At 46.1% G+C, this 24,156-nt stretch overlaps 1 protein-coding gene across 4 annotated transcripts in view; it reads right to left on the reverse strand.

Moving 5' to 3' along the window:
* The window catches only part of PLEKHA2 (pleckstrin homology domain containing A2), a 56,891-nt gene that overhangs the window by 5,526 nt on the left and 27,209 nt on the right, over positions 1 to 24,156 (reverse strand). For all 4 annotated transcript variants that reach the window (XM_002925250.4, XM_034647447.1, XM_011232352.3 and 1 more), the window contains 7 exons: positions 21,588 to 21,636; positions 20,035 to 20,132; positions 13,322 to 13,462; positions 12,589 to 12,735; positions 12,173 to 12,241; positions 11,702 to 11,772; positions 7,689 to 7,752 (listed from right to left, as the gene is read on the reverse strand). In XM_002925250.4, the coding sequence (XP_002925296.1) occupies positions 7,689 to 7,752; positions 11,702 to 11,772; positions 12,173 to 12,241; positions 12,589 to 12,735; positions 13,322 to 13,462; positions 20,035 to 20,132; positions 21,588 to 21,636 (639 nt within the window). The remainder of the gene's footprint in view (positions 1 to 7,688; positions 7,753 to 11,701; positions 11,773 to 12,172; positions 12,242 to 12,588; positions 12,736 to 13,321; positions 13,463 to 20,034; positions 20,133 to 21,587; positions 21,637 to 24,156) is intronic.

Genomic DNA, 24,156 nt, shown 5'->3' on the forward strand with positions numbered 1-24,156 from the left:
AAGAAATGGTTTCAGGGGCCCCTGGGTGGCTCAGTCGGTTAAGCACCTGCTTTCTGCTCAGGTCATAATCTCAGGATCCTGGGATCGAGCCCCATGTCCCCTGCTCAGCAGGGGAGGCTGCTTCTCCCTCTGCCTCTGCCCCTCCCCCTGCTTGTGCATGCACGCACACACGCTTGCTCTGTCTCTCTCTCAAATAAATAAATGGAATCTTTAAAAAAAAAAAAAAAGAAAAGAAACAGTTTCACATGCTGGCACACTGGGTTAAGCAGGTATTGTAACAAGGTGAACGCCTCTCTCACATGCTAGAGCTGCAAATTTACCTGTATTCTCTCTCCCCTGGGCTTTCCCCAGTTGTGTGACAACCTGGTGGTTGGTTTACAGGACAAGCTGTCCAAGAATCTTCCAGAAGTTATTTTACTAATCTCAGGGCTAGCCTGTTCCACAAGTAGAACCACTGGGAAAATGCAATGAACTTACTTAGTAAAGCAGTTTGAACAGAAAGGACTTCTGACGTATTAGTTACTGTTGTTATTATCATTATTACATGAGGGACACGAATGAAGCCTTAAATTCCAACACTATATATATACAGTGATTATATATATATCCAACACTATATATATATATATATATATATATATAATCACTAGATAGATAGATAGATAGATAGATAGATAGATAGATAGATAGATGTTAACTGGCCTCTCCCTGAGATTTTTTTTTCTCAGTTTCCTCATACTCAAACTGCAGATAATTCCTGCCTAAGGATCAAACCGTCCAGATCAAATAAGATAACCTATTTGGCTACTTTTAGTTGAATGAGATGGAGGTCATTAAATTGTCCACTAGTAGAAAAGCATTTCCCAGAGATTTTCCTTCTAGGGGGACAGATGATTTGGTAGGGGGAAATGTCAGAAGACCAGGAGAGATGGAGATGGCAGCTGAGGGAGAGATAAATGTCTCCCACATCATACAGGAGGTCCAGCATTTTCATGAAACACAGACAGAAACAGACACATGAAACAGACTGTACAATCCCCATGACAACAGTTTCCAGGGCTAGTAAGTGACTTCTACCCCTTCCACCACCCAAGCACAACAGAGCACCCCCCACGTCAAATGTTGCTCCACAAGCCACAGGCCACCTATCTGACCGTCCTTCGAGACCCCACCAACACCCTCGTACGTCTCTCCAGGAACCTACCACACCAAGAGCCCAGCAGTCTTCACCCCAACCTCCATCTAGCAAGGAGCCACTGAGTAAGAGAAAACTATGTACCAACTGACTTAACATCTGGGGAGTCAGACACAAGAATCAAAATCCTCTAAAACACATTTAAATTGTTTCCAGTTCCCCTCTCATATACGTAATGCTGCTATTCACACCTTCGTGCAAAAAGCTTTTTTTCATTCTTACAATTCTTCAGCTCCTGGGAAAATTACTAAAGAATATGCATTCTTTGAAGGCTCTGGTTACATCTGGCCAGAGAGATTTCTGGCCAACAATATAGATTTCACTTGCCACCAATATATTATTTTTTTATGTACACACTTGTATTATAATTTTTTGTAAAGTATTATAATTTTTTAAGTCTTTGCTTATGATGGGCAAAAAAATTAAATCTCTGTCTTAAAACATTTAGTAATTAATAAAGATGGAAAGTGTTTGCTAACTATATTTTTTCTCCAATTCTCTAATCCTGCTTAAGGACATTTTCTGTCAGATAACCTATAGAGTTAACCCAGCCGGGAGGATAGTAATAATAAACGTTAGTAAGCATTATTTTCATGTTTAACAAATGTTATTTTATTTTTTTTTTATTTTTTTTTATTTTTTAAAGATTTTATTTATTTATTCGACAGAGATAGAGACAGCCAGCGAGAGAGGGAACACAAGCAGGGGGAGTGGGAGAGAAAGAAGCAGGCTCATAGCAGCGGAGGAGCCTGATGTGGGGCTCGATCCCATAACGCCAGGATCACGCCCTGAGCCGAAGGCAGACGCTTAACCGCTGTGCCACCCAGGCGCCCCTACAAATGTTATTTTAAAATATTATTCAGGGGGTGCATGGGTGGCTCAGTTGGTAAAGCATCTGACTCTTGATCTCAGCTCAGGTCTTGATCTCACGGTCGTGAGTTCAAGCCCTGTGTTGGGCTCCACACTGGGCATGGACTACTTAAAAAATAATAATAAAATAAAATAAAATATTATTCAAATAGAAAAGCAGATATTGTGACAAGAATGAGAAGAAAGAGACTATCACTTTATTGAGATCATAATTATAATCTCTATTAGTAGTTTTAGAACTGGGGTTCACTGGCAACAAAAATTCAGTGAAACCTTAAAAACTGTATGCAAACATATGGTGTATATGTATGTTTATCTCTAATGGAAAGCCTGTGCTTAGCTCTCATCAAAAACCCCAAAATATCTTAAAACAACATCACAAAGGTGAACCAGAGGTAAAAAAAACAGCGCTGAGTCCACACACCATATGATGAATCATGAAAAGTCTAAAAAGATGTTTAAAATTCAGTAGAACAAAAAGGGAAGTGTCACACTCATACCTTCATCTCTTCCTGCTGTGCTTAAATGTGGGCATTTGTTTCTGGTGCTTGGTTGGAAAGAAAAAGTAGGGTTTCTGTCCTTGAGAACAGTTTTTGAGGTGAGAGGAACAAAGGGTATTTAAAAAGGAATCATGGCAGTCTGAGGTTTGTTATAGTCCAATGAGCTTTTTTACTGAGCACCTGCTATGAACCCAGTACCGTAACAGATGCAAGGGTTTGAAGCAGTGAATTCCAGAGGTCGTCAGTAACAGGCCTCCAGTACCTACCAGGGTGGCTTCTGCTGCACTGTCCAATATTTGTAGGATGTTCCTTTCCCCTTCTACTCCCCACCTCTGCACTGCCCCCCCCTTCCCAACCGCCAATAATCCGCCCTCTCCCCAGGACCCAGTCCCATCTTTAGACACAGCCCAGCCACATCCGATTGCCTAGGCTGTGTGCCACATAGTTCTAAGTGATGTCATTCACCCTATAGTCTAAATTAAAACAGTAAGTATCCAAAGAGTTCTAGCCCAACAGTGTGCAAGTCACATTGGAGCCCTCTTATTACTACTATTATCCTGACATAGCCCACTAGTTCTGACAACTGGGCTTATGCCAAGTTACCCAAACCAGCCTGCACTACATTTCTCATCTGGACTAACTAAATCCCCCAACCTAATAACCCCTGACCTTCTATGACCGGGAAATGGGGAAATGGGGAGCCCCACATGCCTTGTATTCCAAGGACTGAAATCTCATCTTGAACCCTTGCCCAGGACTGAGAACCGTCCACAGGCTGATAAGTGTGCTGACTCCCCAAGCTTAGATACCTGATTACTGCCAGATCCCGGATCTTGGTCACCACGATCCACCTGCCATGACAGCCAGTCCCTCCAAGCTGGTTTCTCCTGGTCGTCCACGGCCACATGCTCTATCTTGGGCTCTGCACCGAGCTGCTTTTATTTTTTTTATGTACTTTTTTCCATTTAAATTCAATTAATTAACATATGACGTATGATTGGTTTCTGAGGTAGAGTTCAGTGATCCATCAGTCTTATATAATACCCAGTGCTCATTCCATCACACACACCCCTGAATGTCCATCACTCAGTTACCCCAACCCCCTACCCCCTCCCCTCCAGCACCCCTCAGCATGTTTCCTATGATTAAGAGTCTCTTATGGTTTGTCCCCCTCTCTGATTTCATACCAAGCTGCTTTCAAACAACACAAGTGAGTAGGTCCGGCTCCACAGTTCACCGGGTTTATGATCTCGAACAAATAATTTACCTTCAGACACTCCGTTTCCTCATCTGTCACATGGAGATGGCCTCAGAGATTGCTGAGAAACTAAGCGATATGCTGCCTGTAAGCACTGTGTCTGTCACAACTGAGTGTCCAACAAACGGTAGCGTCCCAGGGTTCAAGTTCTATGTCAGCGTGACACAGAAGGCATAGGGGACAGAAGGTAAATGACCAACTTCTTGGTGGTTGGACGCCAGCCCCATTCTCTCGCCCAAGCCTCTGCCCTGTTTGCTCTGCCTACAGCTCTCTGGTCCAGCTTCCCCTAATACGGTGTATACATGCTTCTTTCAGGCAGAGTGACTGAACATACACCAGGAAGCAGGTCAGAATTTTGCCAGTGTGGCCTGGTGGAGAACGCTGCCAGCACCAAACTGTAGGAGTCGTCATACGCTTTTACCCTTTGCGTGAAACACAGTTTTTACTTGGAACAGATGACTGACGAACTGCCAGTCGAACTTATTCAGACTTAGGGATATGGTGGACTCTGTCTCAAAAATGAATGAAATGAGTCCATTTAGTCAAGCAAAATCATGAAAGTTTTGTGGTTTGTTTTTTTTTTTGCAAATGACGAATTTTGAGCTTTCTGACTAAATTAGAATTCCAAAAACTGGTATCCTCCTCCATAAGCTTGACAGCTTTCTGTACTTAACAACTTTGTTGATGATGATCTTTGTGGTGATATTAACAAATGTGATTTTTTGATATTATATAATAAAATGTGTCAACATTTGGAAGATCCGCGTACCCCCATGGGACCATTATTTTCCTAACAACCAGGGCACGCAGTTACAAAATCATCCGTTGGTAAAAAGGATCCGTTCAAAGTGTAAAACTGACTAGTGGATTTTAGTGTAAGAGTTTGAAAGTCTATGGATATTGATATCGGCTTCCAATTCTACATCTAAACATGACGGAAATACCATTTGTCAAGTTTTGATATAGAATCAAAGAAAAATATCCACAATTATCTGAAAAAGCTATTGAAATATTCCTTTTTTCCAAATACGTATCTGCATGAGGCCAGATTTTCTTCCTATCTTCAACCAAAACAACATATGGCCACAGAGAGAATGAGGGAGCAGATAGGAGGATCCAGCTGTCCTCGATTAAGCCAGCCATTAAAGAGATTTGCAAAAATGTAAAAAACAATGCTACTCTTGTTGCTTTTTTTGTTTTAGAAATATACCTGTTTTTCATAAAATAGTACTTTTGTCAACATAAATGAGTTTTTCGTTGTTATCTGAAAAAAAATAAATACATATTCTTAATGATTTTTACTCTACATTCTTCTCGATTTTCTGTTCTCTTTGAGTTAGGTGCTATAAACAGACTTGTCCATTCACTTATGTGTTTATTTCTTGGTGATGCTAGTGTCCTTTTATCCCAAAAATGTGGGAGCACAAGGCAAAGGAGGGTAGAAATGATGAGAAGCTTCTGGTAAATGTCCACACGCTTCGTTCACAAGTGTTTTGAACGTTGTTTTTGTTATGTTTCCCAAATTGCTCTCCCTCATCCAAAGTTCTTTCCCAGCATAATCTTTCACTTGACAAATACTTATTTCGTACCACCCATGGGTCAGGCACTGGAGGACCTTCATTGCATGTCAACCCAAATGTCCCACAGACACTGTCAGCTCAGAACCCCCAACACGAAGGCTGCCTCTCCACTCACCAATCCCTCCTCCCGTGCTCCCGTCTGAGTGACAGCTGCCATCAGGCACCCTGAGGCCCAGGCCGAACACCCAGCAATCTCCTTACCTCCCCTGGCTCCCCTCACCCCACATTCAACCCACAACCATGTTCCAGAAAATACTCTTCAATAACTTTTAAATTCTCCATCCTTCCTAGTTCAAGCTTCCTTCATCCCTGACCCGAATGACTATGACAGCCGCCAAACTGCTCTCCCTACCTCCTGTCTTACCCTCCATCATCTGCGTCTATACTGTACTGGGCCTGGAAACTCACAGCCCGCACACCAGGAACACGGTCGGGTTGAAGGATATCACCTCCACTTTACAGATGAGGAAAACAAGGCTTGAAAGATCTTTTGCCCCCGTGGTATTTTTAGAAGGCAGAGCTAATAGGGCCACTCCCTGGCTCCACTTCAAGGGGCCTTCACCTTCAGGATAAAGTACGAGCTCTTCGACAAGGGCTATAAGGCCTGGGCCCTCCATATGGGCATCCCAGCCTTCCGTGTGCTCTGTGCTCCTTTTCTCGCCAGGCTTTTCCGCACAGGCTGTTCCTTCTGCCTGGGCCACTCCTCCCCCAGCTGACTCGGTTTAGATGTGTCTTCCTTCAGGAAACCTTCCCTGACTCGCTAAGACGGGGAAGGTGCTCTTTTTATGAGTTCCCATAACAACCACTGCTCACTGTAATGATAGCAGTAACCACACCGGTTTTTCGGTTTTTGGTTTTTTTGTTTTTTATTCCCTCAGCCCCTTCAGCGAGGTTGTTCCATACTTGTAATGCATTTCAGTTCTTTTGTCATCGTCTCCATGCCTGCTGGAACCATCTGACCTCCTAAGTGATTTTTTAAATTCACATATATTAAAGTTTTCTATTCTTTACTCTTACCTTGTGCTATAATGTTCTATTTCATGCATCCGCCACTAAAGTATACAGAATAGTTTCACTGCACTAAACCCCCTCCCCCCAGCGTTCATCTACCCAACACTCCCTCCCCCACTACCCCATCATACTGTTTTCACTGCCTGTTTACTTGACCATCTCTCTCCCTCTGGTTCAGGATCTGTTCTGTTTAACAGTGCCCCCAGTATGAGGCAAAATGCCTGGCATTCTAAGGATACTCTGCATATACCTGTTAAATGCAAGAACTGGAAACTCTTTTGAACCTACAGTTTAAACTGTGTCCCTGAATGACAATGGAACCAGCTCTAACAACCCCAGCAATGCCATCCACAGCAGCCTTATGCTATCTCTTCCCAATGACACAAGCTTGGGTAAATGAGCGGAGCCCACGGAGAGTTAAGGCTGCTAGCACGTCTGCTTGGCTGGGGGCCAGGAGGACCAGCTTGGAGGGGTCAGGATTATGGAGCTGCTGCCCAAGAAAGGTGGAGGAGGGGCCCTGTGGAAGGGATGGCTCTTAGTGGTGACTGACACTTAGGGCAAAGGAAGAGCACGAGGAACCCTGAACAGCCTTGGCTGGGGAGCCCCACCTCTGAACCAACACATTAGGACACCCTCTAGGCCGGAAATGAGGCATTATCATGACACTGTGTGGATCAAGGCATGTTCCAGGGATTGCTAGGCCGGCTCAGATATGGACTTGGCACTGAGAGTCTAGGCCCTGCTCGGGTATCTGCCTTTCTCTCTCCTATGATTTGAGAAAGAGCTGGGAGAGCTCCAAAGCCGTGGGTGGAGGCAGAAGCTTCGGATAGCTGAACTGTCAGAGCCCAAACAATGACTTTCTCTGTGCAGCTGGGCTTTGCACCTGGTGCCTGCACAGGGCCTTCTGAGCTTTTGTCCTTCCGCACACAGAGATGTCCACACAGGCGGGGCTTATAAATACCCTCCAGAGGAGAAGTGAAACCACTGGCTAGTTCTCCTTTTCTCTGCTTAGTTGGCGCCCAGCAGCTGAGAGCAGCTGGTACAAATTCGCATTCCCCAGTTCAGAGGCTCAACCTGCTCTATTTTATGGTCGGGAAGCTTCTGGCAAACATCCTGTTTAGAATAAAATGGGACTCAGACTGACAATTGGGGGCTAAATTTACCCCCTAGAAACTTCAAACAAAATAAAAGAGAAAGCAAAGGAAAGGGCGAGACCTATCAGCACACTATTCACCGAGACACAATACCGAAGTCTTCCCAGAGTGAGTTTTTACCTGTATGTAGAAGGTCCTGGAGCTTGTTATGATTTCAAACAGGTTGTCCCTCATTAAGAGATCACTAGACAAAGAGAAAGAAAGTTACCAGGCATGCGCGCACACACACTGAGGGCTTGATTCATCCTAAGTCGAGGTTCCAGCGCCCTCGACCATATAAAGGGGGCTCCCCGGTCATTCCTCCTCCAGTCTCTGCCTCAAAAAACATGAGGGGGTCTCCTCTAGCTTCACTTCCTACCAGCACAAGGAGGCTTCACCATCCTGGGAAACCCCACACCTACACCCCACCACCAGTTCTAAGTAGATAAAGCTTCTTTCCCTCTAAAACCTCCTGCCTAATATCCACCACATCCCATAGTTGGGGCGGGAGGGTTATCATTTTATTTTTTTTAAAGATTTACGTATTTATTGGTGAGAGAGAGAGCACAGGGGGAGGAGCGGGGCGGGGGGGGGGAAGAATCTCAGGCAGACTGCCCGCCGAGCTCAGAGCCCAGCTCAGGGCTCCATGTGGGGCTCCCCACAGGGCTCGATCTCAGGACCCTGAGATCATGACCCCAGCCAAAACCAAGACTCAGACACCTAACCGACTAAGCCACCAGGCGCCCATCAGGATTTTTTTTAGTGGCTAAGATGTCTAGTTCTTTGGGCAAAGCGCTGCTTTAAGTGGTTTTTTTCAGGGTCAAGCAGATGAACATTTTTTGGTTTTAGAAATATGTAAATATAACTAATCAATTATTTATTTTGTATATTACTATGTAAGATATTATTTATATATAAATACAGAGAGAGAACTTTGACATGTAACATTTTATTAGTTTCAGGTATGTAACATAGTGGTCCAATATTATTATTGATCGTGAACTGACCACAAGAGGCCTAGCTGACATCCGTCACCACAGTTACAAGTTCTTTTTTTCTTGTGAAGAGAACTTTTAAGGTCCACTCTCTCAGCAACTTTCAAATGTTCAATACATTATTGCTTACAGTTACCATGCTGTACATTACATCCCTAGGACTTATCTATTTTATAAATGGAAGTTTGTACCTTTTGACCTCCCCTTCACCCATTTTGCCCACCCCCCCACCCCCGGCAACCACCAATCTGTTCTTTGAGTGCTTTTGTGTGCGTTACTTCATCCAATCTTTCCAACAATCCAATAAGGAACTTAAGATTTTCCCTACCTTGCGGATGGGGAAACCCAGGCTCAGAGAGGTCATGTGACTTGGTGCCAAAGTTAGTAAACAGCAGAGTAAGGATATGAACCCAGGTCTGACTCCAGAGTCCATGCTTTTAATAACTCCCCTACCACTTGCCTCTCCTAAGGGAAACAACTCTCATTTCCAAAACCTTCCTCCCCCCAAGCAGCCACCTTATCAGCTTCATTAAATTCCCACTCTGTGGGGTGCTGGGTGGCTCAGTCCGTTAAGCATCTGACTTCGGTTCAGGTCATGATCCTGGGGTCCTGGGATAGAGCCGCATGTTGGGGGTCCCCACTCACTGGGGGGTCTGCTTGTCCCTCTCCCTCTCCCCCCACTCACCCGTGTGCTCATGCTCTTTCTTTCTCTCCCTCAAATAAACAAAATCTTTAAAAAAAGAAAAAGAAAGAAAGAAATTCCCGCTCTGTGCCACCCTGTACTGGGCTGAGACAGGGAGCTAATGGAAATGGAAGGATAGAGTAGACTAATTTAAGAAGCTTCAAATTGGGTGTGAGTTTGGGAAGAAGAATCCTGACTTCTCCAAGGAAGAAGGTGAGAAGTAGCTGGTGCTCAGTGACAAACCTCAAATCAGCCAAAATTATTTGCAGTGTTGAGTGCCTGCTGTGTGTATCCTGGTGCTGTGGGCAATACATAAAGAGTGAAAGGTCTAATTCTTTCCCAATAAAAGAACCAAAAAAAGCAAAACTATACAATTAGATGTTAGACTGTGTGTCGTACGCCAAGAGTGAGAATAATTCCAAAAAAGGACCGATCACAGGCAAAGTTGGCTTTGGGAAAGAAGACTTGGAAGGATGTGGCAGACGCTGGGCCTGTGACATGGGAACCAGGCAGAGGAGGGGCATGAGACTAAGGACCCAAGTGGGAAGGGTCAGCAAGACGGGGGTCAGAAGGACCTGGGGCCAAATCCCAACTCCATTTAGAGAAAAGTTGTTTTAGGAATATTTTAAAATCTTTGGGAGCCTTTTTACCCCAACAATAGAATGGAGATGAGAAGACCTCCCTTATCAGGCTGGCATCCCCAAAGATCAAAGTAGAGAGTATATAAGGCATGCGCTACAATGTACGCCATATAGTGGCTTGAAACACATTTCACTGACCGTCATTACTTTCTGAGTAGAGATGGCTCTTCTTTCTGGCTAAAATGTGTTCACTTTTTATATTACTCACCCACATACAGCACACTCATGTCATCAACCACTGAGGAGATGAACGCAAAGCAGGGAGGAAATCCCCGCCCTTGTCACATCTACTTCCCAGGCTATGTGTTGCCTTTCAATTCAGTTCAGTTCAATTCAACTCAATTTAACCAACGTTTGTGGACTACAGCTTCCTGACCGGATCTGGGAAGGCCGCACGGTCTCAAAGACCCGGAACCCGCAGAGCCTTGCAGACCTCCTTCCCTGATGGTCTTCAGCTCCCCTAATTCCTTCACTAAGAATTCAGTCTGACTCTGGCAGCAAGGGACTCCGGTGAAGTGCGGAGCGCTCTTGGGACCGAACGTCGTCTGGGCTCGCTAAGCTGCCCGACATGCCCAGGTGGCTGTACACACGGGCCCTCTCTGGTCAGGGGAGGCAGGATCCGTCTCTGAGGATGAGTCATGTCCCATCTCTCCTCCACCCACCATCAAGCTCTGGAACCACACTTCTGAACTTCCATCTACAGCCAGTTGCACAGATGACAAATTGCCACTAAGAACTTCCCTAATCTCTACTCTGCAACTGTCATTTGCAAGAGTCAGTACAGCCCCAGTTTCAGTCCCTGCTTCCTTGGGTCATGCGGCACTGGTCAGCATAAGAGACCATCCCATGCCTCCATATGAGAATAGTCTGCCTGCTGCTAATCCCCTCCCTGATGATGCTGGCTTTGCACTGCACACCATCCATGCAATGGAAAGACACAAATAGTCTCTAAAGACTCCAGACTGGGGTGCCTGGGTGGCTCAGTCGGTTAACCGTCTGCCTTCGGCTCAGGTCGTGTCAAGCCCCACATCAGGCTCCCTGCTCAGCAGAGAGCCTGCTTCTCCCTCTCCCTCTGCTGCTCCCCTGCTTATGCTTCTCTCTGACAAATAAATAAATAAAATCTTTAAAAAAAAAAAAAGCCTGAAGAGCAAGGGGCAAAAGGAGGATTTCTAGATTCCCAGATACCCTTGGGTTTCTAAAGGTTAGTTCTAAGGGCATCTATATCTGTACTGACTACGGGAAGGCCCTTGCCTCGGGGCCCCAGATCCCAAACTCATCCCATGCACTACGGCATGTGGAAGGTAAATCATTTCCTACTGGGAAGCGGAAATGTCCAAAGGGAGTCCCACAGAGTTGCTGTGAATTACCCTTGTGTTAAGGGGACATCAGGGACTTTGTCAAAAGGAGGAGAAAGCATAAGAAGGTTGGGGAAGACGCACTGGCATAGTAGTGATCTGAGCAGAAGTGATAATAAGTGAGAAACCTAAGAGCACAGTCTCTACCCTGAGCCCTCGGGCTCCCAGGCAATGAGCATCTAATTCCAACACTTGAGAAGCATCCCAACACCACTCTCCTCTTTGTTCCTATATTCTTTCTTTTTCTCCACCAGCAAATTATTATGTAGGCTCAGCCCATCTCCTCAGGAGCCAGAGTGGGAAAAAGTGAGCTTGCCCAGGGTGGTCTCTTAGCTGCATCGGTTTGGATGCAGTGAGATGTCAGCCCCTGTCATTCGCATGGAAGAGGGTTCTTGAATAGAGCCTCAGAAGGGTAGTAAACAAAGCTATAAGCAACCAAATGGGGGATTTTGATCAGAAAAGAATAAGCACGGATGATTACCCAGATTTGACCAGACACTCATGGGTCTTGAGAACGTCCTTGAGAAATATAGTGCGCAGTGGTTCTCGGTCCTGTAGAAAAAACAAGTAAAGAAAAATAAACGAGGCTATCCACATAACGCCACAACCCAGACCAGCTGACTAACGTACATCTCTGGTCTGAGATGGTTGGCTAAAACCAGGCTGCAAACAAGGCAAGGTCTCAAAATAACTATCAAGTGAGGAAAAAATTCTAAGAAGACGCTCTGTGGCTCTGACCACAGAGCAGCTCGCTGCATGGCGGGAGGGAGGACGTTAAGGCCATGTTGCTGTATCAAGGTAAAGGTGCACACACAGGAGAGAGGGAGGGGAGACGGCGGCACCTCGTGAGCCTGGGTGCACGTCCGCATCTCGGCTACGCACACAGGTGGGTGTTACTCACGGGCCTCTTGCTTCCACGACCCATCAGAAGGGCTCCAGTATGACTACAAACCTGCTCACACTTGAAGTAGCAGATAGTAAAGTCATCCAGCACAAAGAAGCGACGTTTCCAGCTCTTCCGCTGAAATGAAAGGTAAAGGGCGAGACATTAAGAAGAGGCCCTAGCATTCCAGAGAATTTTCCAGTTCTGCCTTCCTGGGTACCCAGCCGGAAGGAAGCTGGGTGCCCACGTTCAGACTTCAGGGTGAGGGGCCTCAAAGACTTCTTCCTATCAAGGGGCAAAGCCTCCGACACGCAGGGGCGAATGTTTCGTCCCAAACCTCCCACCGGTTTGGGAAGTAGTTTGGGAGGGAGCTAGTGCCAAGGAAGGCAGCGCCTCCTGCCCGCCAGCTCGCCCCTGTGCTACACCCACAGCCACCGCTCCCAGGAGTCACCAGGGCTCGCGCGAGCCCCAGCACCAACACTCACCACATTCCCTTGCTTCACACAGTAGCCGCTCTTAATGAAGGGGGGCCCGGAGGGAACGCGGCTGCCTGTCGTGGGGATGTAACTCTGAGATCTTCGAAGGATGGCGTGGGACGCGGGCTCACTCCCTTCCTGCCCATCCCCACCATTCTACAAGGAAACAGCAACAGGGTGAGCACGTCCCCTCCCTCCTCAGGCAGCAAACCGAGCGCCTCACCCAGCCCTCCCTGGCGAATCCTCTCTTGCCTCTTTACCCACCATGGCAACTAAAGAATAAACAAGAAAGGAAACATTCACTTGCTCCTGTCAGGCACTGTCCTGGGTAATGTCACAGAACAAGGCTCGGGGAAGTCGGGCTGACCCAGGAGAAAGGTAAGAACAGAGAATACAAAGCAGAAGAGGGGAGAAACACCCGAATGGGAGGAGGGACAGTGGGCTTGTTTCCAGACTCACCCACCTTCCCCAGCTCCATTTCCCATGTGATTTACAAGTGCTAGTCTCCCACGTATGGTGCAGGATCATACTGGCCACACAGCCTCAAGATACGGTAGCCTCGATTTCTGCACTGCTCTTCTCCATACCCACCCCCGTCCTGGATTTTCTTGGCTACCCCATCTACACTGGCTCCCCCACCCCCAACTATCTTTCCTCTGTGCTGGCCTCCTCTATGCCATCACTGGCCCACTATGGATGCTCCCATCCCCCAGCAGCCCCCGGCAGCCCTGGCCCCCAGCACCTGGTTGATGGGCGTGTGTACCACCACCCCTCCGATGATTTCCGTCTTGTAGGCCACCTGCGGCTTCTTCTCTAGGGCTGGAGGAGCTGGTAGGCTTTTTATAACTTCGGTAGTCAGAGGCAGATTCCCAACTTTGGGTACCTGGGAAGAAAGAGAGCTAAGGAAAAATGGTGGTGGGGGAGCATTGGGGAAGGGGCAAGAAAAGCTAATGTAGTAAGACTTCCTCTCTCTTCACCAGCCCTTCCATCGACCCATTCCTGAATATGAGGAACTCTGCCCACAGACCCGTCTCTAGACAGACACATGCACACACACTACTGCACACCCATGATAAGCCAGCCCTCCCCTGACTCCAGACCAAAAATAAAACAGCAAACAGACTCGTCCTGCCCTCACAGCACGGACATTCTAATAGCAGAGACTGACAAAAGCTGTAGAGCCGAATGAACAGTCAGAATAATTACAAATTGCATGCGTGCCGTAAAGAAAATACACAGGAGCTGAGATAGAGAGCAGCAGGGGAACTACTAGAAATGGAGTGGTTGGCGGAGGTTTCCAGAGGAGGCGATGTTGGAACAGTAACCTGGAGATGAACAGGAACCAGGGATGTAAGGAGGAGAAAGCATGCTAGGCCAGGGAACAGGTAACATACATGTGGGCTCTGGTACAGAATTACGGGAGCATGAACTTCAGAGCCCAAGGACCTGGGGTACCAACTCCTGACCTGTCACTAACTCACTCAGTGACCTTCAGCAAATCATTGAACCCCTCTCTAGGCCAAAATGGTCCCATATAGAAAATGAAAATATTCATGTCATAGAGTCATTGTGCTTATCAAATGACAGAGTATATATACTTAAAAACTTCACAAATACAAAAATTAAAAGCACAGTTGACCCTTGAACAATGCAGGGGATAAGGGTACTGACCCCTACACAGCCACAACTCTGTGTATAACTTTTAACTCCCCCCAAACTTAACTACTAATAGCCTCCTATTGACCAGAAGCCTTACCGATAACATACATTGTAATTTAACTCATATTTTGCATGTTCTATGTATTATATGCTGTATTCTTACAATAAAGTAGGCTAGAAAAAAGAAAATGTTATTAAGAAAATCATAAGGAAGAGAAATACACTTCCAGTCTTGTAAAAAAATCTGCATTTAACTAAACCCATGCAGTTCAAACCCATGTGGTTCAAGGGTCGAAAGTATTATACAGTATTTTAATTAACATTTCACGGATGGTACTAACATTTACCAACACAGCCCTTTCTGAAGAGTTATCTCTGTTCTCCTCCTTGGCAGAATTAGGGCACCACGGACCGCCACAGAATCACAGAATTTTTATGGCTCCTTCAACACCACAGGCCACAGAATGTAAACTGGTGGCATGAAAACAGATTCTGGCCAAACTGTTTTGTTGGTCCGATGCAGTGTGTTTTTCAATCTACATTTAAAGTTTGGGATAGTTCACCTAAAAATCCGGACTTCCAGCCAAGCAGCATTTCTCTCTTTAGATGGAGAACATTCTTCAGTTTGCCACTGTCCCTCCCCTGCTCCCCACCACCGGGGCCACGAGTCAGGTGCTGTTCATCCTCATTTATGTTATTTCCTTCCTCCTTGCTCACTTCCCTCCTTTATACTGGCAATTCTGATGAGATCTTTCATTTCGTAAAGAAAATAGGAGAGGCCCAGGCCAGTCAAGTTAATGGCCCAAAGCCATGGTTAATAACTGGACAGAGACTAGACCCTAAGTACCCACTGGGGCGAGGTCCACAGCCTCACGGAGCCTGTCCTTCACATGAACCCAGCACCTGCATGGGTCTGCAGATTCCAGGGGTAACGCTCACAGCTTCACTGCTTTCACAGCTTCGGGACTCAGAAGGAACTAAGACTCTAGACCTTCCAAGAGCTCAAGGCTCAGGGCCCTTGGAGAATTCTGTCAAGGACAAGACTGAGAACCACTCCATTCCATGTCTGTTCAAAGCAAGAAGGGCTCTGGTATGACACTGGAGCCCCAGAAAGGAGACCCTGCTTCCTGGCCTGTGCATTCCATTTACATAGACAAGGGTGACCTTGGCCCACCAGCTCTCCAGATGGAGCCAGAAATCCACCTTCTCTTTCCCTTCTGACTGTCTCCCCAGCAGTTTCCACTCCTGTGGGCCCCATTCAGTGCCAGGCAATGTGCCACACTCTGCTGCAGGATCTCTATCTCGAGCAATCTTATGAAGCAGGCATTATCCTCTCCATTTTATAGATGAGATAAATGAAAGCTCATTAAAAAGAAGTCCACGTCCCTGAGGACGGCCTGACTCTCTGTTGCTAACCGTCCCACCACCCACCTATGCCACCCTTTCTTTCCCTGAGCTTTGCTCTTGTGTGACGGGACTCCTTCGAGGAAGATGATTATCGCTGGGATGTTTAGTGATATCATCACCATGGAACAACAGAAACTCCCCCCAAATGACCTAAATGAATTCCAGCAAAGAAGAAGGAGGGAAGTAGGCTTTTAGAGTTCCCAGTGGCCAGAAAAGGATTCATGTTAGCTTAGCTGTTGTGTTGGCTCTCAGAATCTCGTCAGCCCTTGTATCGTGGGCTGCTTCTGTCTGCCTGCCCAGAGCCTTTCCAAAGCTTGCTGAGACTGAATCAGCCTGTGGAGGATGAATGCAACAATAACTATGCCCCAGAACTTGAAAACAAGGTCATTCTTTTGGTTTGGTCATATCCCCAGAGGCATAAATTCAAGGTATGCCCTCTTCCACCCACCTGTGGAGTGTTTGCTGATGGGAGAGAGCCTTATGGATCTCGTTTGCAATATGAAATGAAAATTTCAAGGACACGGGGTGCCTGGCTGGCTCAGTTGGTGGATCACGTGACTCTTGATCACGGGGTTGTAAGTTTAGCCCCATATTGGGTGTAGAGATCACTTAAAAAAAAAAAAATCTTGAAAGGAAGGAAGGAAGGAGGGAAGAAAATTACGGGACTCATCTTACTTCCCACCAGGCATGGCTAGACTGCAATGAGGAATAATCCGATGGGGGCAGGGGGCTGTCCTTTACTTTCAGTGCTCAATTTTCAACTGTTTTGAGAAATGTAGTAAGTCGAATCATGTCCCACTAAAACTACCCACCCATAAACTCAGCATGTGACCTGACTTAGAAATAGGGTCTTCACAGATGTCGTTAAATTAACAGCAGGTCATACTGGTTTCGGGTGGGCCTAAAGTACAATGACTGATGTCCTTATCAGAAGAAGAGAGGACACAGGGACACAACCCATACAGTGATGGAGGCCGAGATGGGAGTAATGCAGCTACAAGCCAGGGCACGCCACTGACTGCCCAGAGCCACCAGAAGCTGGAAGAGGCAAGGAAGGATTCTCCCCTAGAGAGAGAAGCCACTCATTTGCTGTGGTAGTCCCGCAAAACTCATATAAGAATACTAATACTCTGAGAGAATCCAATTCCTTAAATATCACATGTCAATCACTTCTTCAATGACAAGGACCCAGTGGCCTTAGCACAAAATGAAGTGATCCGTGGGTAGAAAAACTGCACCCCTCCTGGCTTCTTGACCTTGGGCAAGGCACTTTAATCTCTAGGCATTTCCACTGACCCGTTTATAAATGGGAAAAATAATGCTTGCCCTTCCTACTTAAGGCTTCTATATGAGGCTACAATGAAGCCATGGATGTAAAAATCGTGTGTAATCTAACATAATTTACAACGGTTGCTCTTTTTAAATATTTTCATAAACTCTTTTAGGTCTTGGAAGTCATAGGGTCCTGGGTTTGAATCTCAGCTCTACCATTTATTCACAGCTAGAATTTGGGCAACTCTGATTTCCATTTTTCTCATCTTAAAACAATGGCAGCAAAACCACTTATCTCACAAGAGTGATATCAGAGGAGTAATAAAGCACGCATGAAAGCGTGGCTCGATACAGATCTGTTCCTTCTTTCATCTCTGTATCCCCCAAAGTGCCTGACACTTCACTTGTATATAAGGTGCCCTAAAGTCAGTATACATGCCATCGATGTGGTGCCCAGCCGCACATCCTCCCTCTTCCCAGCTTCCCAGAGGAAGGACACAAGATACGGAAAATATGGCAGGGGAGAAAGGAGTAAACCCCTCCAGGGTACAAACAGATTAGGAGACAGAGTGCCCCTCCTCTTCCTTCTATCCCACAGGACCTTTAGCAGGAAGGAAGAGGTGCGTGAACTAAGCCAAGGAAAGTAAGGGGGATCTTGGACTCGATGGAGACCCTACAGCAGCTTTGACATTCCAGCAAGCCTCTGGACTCCCCAGCCTCTGGGCACCACCGTGCTCCTTCCCGCACTTGTGGCTTTTAACTTCTGCTCCGCGGAGCCAGAAAAGAGGTAGGGAGAACTCGCTGCTTAGAGCAACCCTATGAGGCACAAAAGAAAGACCCCCACCACTTCACAGGCTGGGTAGCCCAGTGTACTAGACAGGAACAGATGAGGAAAGCCAGGAGGCAAGCCTGAAAGAGAATAAAGTATTAGACATTGAAAAAAACCCCAAAACTGTATAAGACACAGAAGGGTGAGACCCCACTGTGAACAAAGAAAACCTGTACTAAGCTCAGCACTCTAGAGCCGTGTGCACAAGCAGAGCAACATGAGTTAGCTGCAATCCCCCTCCCTCCCCTTAGGTCTCTCTCTTTTCCTGGTTTCACCAAGGTTTGTCAGAGCAACAAGCTAACAAACCACACCACCTCAATGACTGAATTGTACTCTGCTTGGGTCTGGCTGGCATCACAAGAGGTAGATAGGTGGACAGATGGCTTCTATTAATTTATTCACAGAAACCCTGAGGAATTTGGGAGCATAATCTGCCCTGGTACATAAAGGTTATTATCAGAAATGACTAGAATGTAAGCATTTCTGACTGTAGGATACAGAAAATCAATCTTCCAATTACAAAATAGGTAGAAGACATGAACAGACATTTCTCCAAAGAAGACATCCAGATGCCAACAGACACATGAAAAGATGCTCAACATCACTGATCATCAGGGAAATGCAAATCAAAACCACAATGAGGTATCACCTCATACCTGTCGGAATAGCTAAAATCAACAACACAAGAATCAACAGGTGTTGGCAAGGATGTGGAGAAAGGGGAACCCTCTCGCACTGTTAGTGGGAATGCAAACTGGTGCAGCCACTCTGGAAAACAAGTTCCTCAAAAGGTTAAAAATAGATCTACCCTACAATCCAGCAATTGCATTACTGAGTATTTACCCAAAGAAATAAGAACACTAATTCAAAAGGATACATGCACCCCTATGTTTATAGCAGCATTCTTTACGACAGTCAAGATATGGAAGCAGCCCAAGTGTCCATCGACCGATGAATAGATAAAGAAGAAGTGGCAGGCATATATATAATGGAATATTACTCAGCCATAGAAAATGAAATCTTGGAGCACCTGGGTGCTCGGTCGGTTAGGCATCTGCCTTTGGCTCAGGTCGTGATCTCTAGGTCCTGGGATGGAGCCCTGTGTTGGGCTCCCTACTCAGCAAGGAGTCTGCTTCTCCCTCTCCCTCTGTTCCTCCCCCCACCCACCACCTGTGCTCTCTCTCAAATAAATAAAAATCTCTTAAAAATAAAATTTTAAAAAATGAAATATTGTCATTTGTAATGACATGGATGGAGCTAGAGAGCATTATGTTAAGAGAAATAAGCCACAGAAAGACAAATACCATATGATGTCACTCATATATGGCATTTAAGAAAACAAATAAGCAAAGGGAAAAAAATGAGGAGAGACAAATCTAGAGACTCTTAACTGTAAAGAAGAAACTGATGGTTGCCAGAGGGGAGTGGGTGGAGGATGGGGAAACAGGTGATGGGGACTAAGGAAAGCACTTGTCAGGAGGAGCAGAGGGTGATGTATGGAAGTGCTGAATTGCTGTACAGTACACCTGAAACTAATATAACACTGTGTGCTAATTGGAATTAAAATAAAAACTTAAATAAATAAAAAAAGAATCTCAATCTTCTCAGCATACAAACCATGGTTTGCTTGCCACAAGTCTGCCTACTATTGATAAAAGGTCTAGTTTTTTTCCCAAACATTAAGTTTTCCCTCTCATCTTTCCTACCCTTTCTATATAGCTAAGGAAGAAAAGAGTTCTTCAGCCAAGTCAAAGAAAAGGAGAATATTCAGAGAACAGTCAGTGAACCAGTTCAGTGATACTTTCAGATGGAAAGTTTTCCAGGGCAGGTTGGTGGATGGCCTGGACCGATCCCCAGGCAACCTCTTAAAGGAAGACGAGTAGCCCCCTCCTACCCTGCTCCCAAACCAGTAAAAAGTTCTGACTTCCCTCTTTATATGCTTTCCCCTTTCCCCTGCTTCTCATAGTCAGCAATCCATTTTCCAATCCCACCACATTCTGAATCAGCATGCCAGAATGACCCAAAACACGACTGACCAGGAGCCCTCCCAGGAAGCACAAAGGGGACGCTCCATACACTTCCCCTTGAACTTGATTCAAACTCAAACTCAAACTCTCAGTTCAACTTGTGGTTAGTCAGCCAAGGTGTAAGAAGAGGTACGGGGAACTGGGTCTCCCCAGGCTCCTGGGGAAGCCCCTGCTGTCGTCTGAGCATCTCCCCACCCCAAACAGGCCACGTGCTGAAAAAGGCACTGAGTCCCTCCAGAAAGAAGTAGGAATCATACGTACGGTGATCTTGCTGGCTTGGTTCAGGGCCTCCACCCAGTCCTTCAGATCCTTCTGGTCGTTAGCTTGAAGAAAATACCTCTGAGAGAGGGCATTGATGACTGCAATAGTCCCGGGGGAAGAAAAGAGAAAAACCCAGGTCAGAACACAGGCAAGACAGAAAGATGCCACCAAACTACGGTGCTTGAAGCAGCAAGGCGGAGGACTCCACAGAGCAGCTGGCGACATCCGCCGTGGTGCAAAGCCAGCTGCACGAATATTTGGGAAGCAGCAGGCTACAGTTGCTCTCTTTAAAAACGTGAACTATTCTATTAGGCACGAGAACAGCACCTGTTTTTCATGTTTTCACTGCCCCCCTCATGGGCTGTTGTACAGGGAAGAGGCTTCTAGTCTGCCATCAACAAGACACAAACTTGAACTTCTTTATCGGGACGCTCACAGATTTAGAGTCACGATGATACGTATATAACTTCGGACCCAGTGCCCCTTGTTTCCGCTGGCACAACTGGCCTGGCTTAGGAGTCTTGCCTGTGGCCAGGAAATGGAACAAAGCTTGCCTGAGATCAAATCTGCGACCCTGACCTCATTCTCAACCTGTTCTTTCCTCTGAGCACTCCACGAGGTCAATCATTTTACTTCTGGGTTCATCACGTATCTTGTTTAGATCTGCTGACCACAAAATCTGAGATTGTCATTTCTGAGCTTAGCAATGATATTTGAAAGAAACGGGACAGCAAAAACACCAGAGAAGCCTGAAACCACCCAAACCAACCCAAAGCCTCAACCAACACTTAAGACAGCTCAAGTGACCGCTTTGCCCTCCTAGCATAAATAAGCCAGAACTATAGGAGGTGAGCAACACGGGGGAGACAGAGAATTCTAATGAATTCATTCACTCATTCAACAAACATTGCTGAGCATCCACTATATGCCAGGAACCACTGTGCGTGCTGGGGACACAGCAATGACGAAACAAAGGCACGTCCCTGCCTTGCGGAGCTGACATGCAGAACCACCCTAGATAAACAAGAGAAGCTACTTGTTAACATCTGCTTGTAGCACTTAGTACGTTCCTGAGAACACGGTAGGAGCCAAATAACGACTGATGATTTAATGAGTAGGGACATCCACTCAGTGACTCTGCTTCCTGTGTCACTCCCAACTTCGGCACTCATGTGGCAATGCCGAGACACTCAACAGGATACTCCTTTTCTATTGTTCCCCCAACTCCCCCATGTCTCCACCTTTCCTGAGCACACCACTGCATCTGAGTAGAGGGTTCCCAGAAACTACCAGCAGATACCTGGACCCTGCCCTGCGGAGTCAGGAAAACAGAACCGTCCCTGGTCCCTGTACCTCCATCTTACGGTTTTAACTCTCTTCGCAGCAAGACCAAGGAAAAAGCAGTATCGCTTGAGAGAGGAGGCCCGTCGCCATGACTGAAGTCACTCACACACACAGGGTGCAAGTCACATGTGATCACAGGACTGTCTGCACACAAAGAGGAACTTGCTGCCAGAGTGTCCCAAAAACCCAGCCTCCAGCTCAGTACTTACCGAAGCAAAATGGAGCTTTGGGTTTCTGCTTCGATGTAGCTATGCTCACCTAAATCAAATAAAAAATAAAAGAAAGAAGCATATGTTTCTAAGATAGTTGTAAAACATTTTTTTCAAAGTTTCTTTCTTTGACTTTCTTTTTCTTTCTTTCTTTCTTTCTTTTTTTTTTTTTTTTTTGCTGTGGAACTTGCCACACAACAAAGAGTATATAAAACATATATATGCATTCTGAAGAATAATAATTAAGTGGAGAAACCCTGTACTCGCCATCCAGATTAAGGAATAGGCCGTTATCAGTCCTATTTCTTCCAAGCCCTTTGTGTGCCCCTCCCTGATAGAACCCCATCCCCACCCCTCAAGGGATAACCACTACCATGCTGTCTACCTTAATCATCATCTTTGCAGAAACACTTTGAAAAGCCACCCAATCCGATAAAATTCTCTTTGGGCCACATAATCCATACTTGCCCCATTCATACCAGTAAGATTCCACTCATCCCTCAACCACTGACCCCCTCCCCGAACAGTTCTCCAAATTAAAGATGGTATGGCTACAAATACACAGATTCCAAATAGAGCTCACAGGAAGGTCGGGTAGCATGCATTTGGACACACAGATCAATGTCCTTTATATCTACCCTGACTGCTTAACCCTGAAAATAAGAGGCGGCCCAAGGAATCAGAGCATACTTATGCGTTTAAGGGAAGGGAATAGAAGAAAGCAGAAATATTTTTACAGCTCCTGTTGCGTTAGTTCATCACGTTTTTTCAATCCTCTCTTGCATGTGCACTCCTGACTATGTGCTCCTGACTACTTTTCACTCTGGTTCAAACATGCTGAATGAATAAAGGAAAACAAATCATATTCCCTCATACGCCAAGAGGTGACTACCCTTGATGGAGTTCAGGAACAGGGATTGCTAAGGAGGCACCTTCCCTTAAAACCCTAGGTTAGGAACTATTTCCACACTGTCGTAATCCTCCTGTGGACTTCATCCTCTCAGTCCCCTCTCCAAGCGAGGGCCTTCTCTCCTACTTGCCTGAGACCTGAAAAAAATGTATGCCCTCCAACATACGAAATGAACATAGCATACTCAACATTGATAAATAAATCATTAAATGTCTACATAACAGTATATCAACCTCTTAGACAAGCATTTTAAGTGCCTACGAGATGTCACATGAAGTCGACTTCATTAATGTTTCAATTAAACAGTCACAAAAATCTCATTACATTAGAAAATAATTAGTAGCTTTGATTTTCTTAGTTCACAAGAATCCTTGGATATGCAAGATGATTGCCGAGAAATACAGCCAATCATGAGTTAGGTAAGGTACTCAGACAAATCATTCCAAAAGTAAGGTGGCTGAAGTCCTTCTGAATATTTTACAACCAGTATGGTTATACTGATATGTTCACCATGATGTGAGGTGGAGGCCTTAGGGCCTAATGAAAGCCATTAAACAATCCTGAAAAACATAAAGATTCAGGCAAAGGTGAGCCCACCTACCCTGAGTTCAGTCGCAGACTACCCAGATTCAGGTCTGTCTTCCCCACTCCCAGAAACCACTCCCCAGAGCTCCAAGACATCATAAGTTCTGGCCCCTGTGCCACCTTGTGTTTTGGGTTTTGGATCCTGGGATTCCACGTGAACCACAGCGCATGCCTTTATCCTGCTTGGGTCTGATGTCCTGACCTGTCAGTGACTCATTTTCTTGCTCTTTCCCTCGGCATCCATGTTCCTCCTGCAGGTCCCTTGTGCCCATAACACCTGCGTGGCCTCCCCTCGGTTCCTGGGTGGTGCCGACCAGCAGAGAGCGGCCTGGCCCTCAGAACCCACCTATCTCATGGCTTCCTTTCTACGTTAAGCTTTAGAATGGCTTTGAAAAGCTGGGCACTTGGAGACCCTCTCTGGCTTATTAGAAGACTCACCCCTCTCTCCCAGAAACTGACATTTATCACTGACCAGAGAAAGCACCAGGTGGGATGACAAATGGTCCACTTTGACCACAACTTATTAGCAGCCTATACTGAGGGAATGCTACCAGCATGCCTACTACAACAACTGCACCTAAGCAATCGCCTGGCTTTTCATTGGTTTTTATGGGTTTATCCAGTTTTCAGTCAGGGGACGTGGGTGATTACATGCAAGCACATCTATAATTTGCCTCATGCCTAACCACAGAAGGGTTATTTGGCAAAGTAGCTGGCTCCTGGCTGAATCAACCAGACATCAGTCCCAGTTCTGCCCTGTAGGCCGTTTAGCAAGGGTAAGACCCTCAGTGTCTCTGATCAGCTTCCCAATTAGCAAAGCCAGAGTGCAATTACTGGTTTCTTTCTTACAATCACCGAATGGCAAAAGAGGAAAACAAAATCCTATCTACCTGGGCTGTGTCCCTCAGGGGAGAAGGGCCGAGGTGCGGGCCTCATTGACTATGGAAAGGTAGCTCTGGCCTCCCCCCTGACATCCTGGGGACTGTGGTGGCAGAATCCCTCCCGCGTGGGAGGTATAAGCCCTCTGGCCTCCACCCCACCTCACGCTGGTGATCAGACCAGACTGTGCAGCCT

This window comes from Ailuropoda melanoleuca, chromosome 18, assembly GCF_002007445.2.
Source record: "Ailuropoda melanoleuca isolate Jingjing chromosome 18, ASM200744v2, whole genome shotgun sequence".
NCBI lineage: Eukaryota > Metazoa > Chordata > Mammalia > Carnivora > Ursidae > Ailuropoda > Ailuropoda melanoleuca.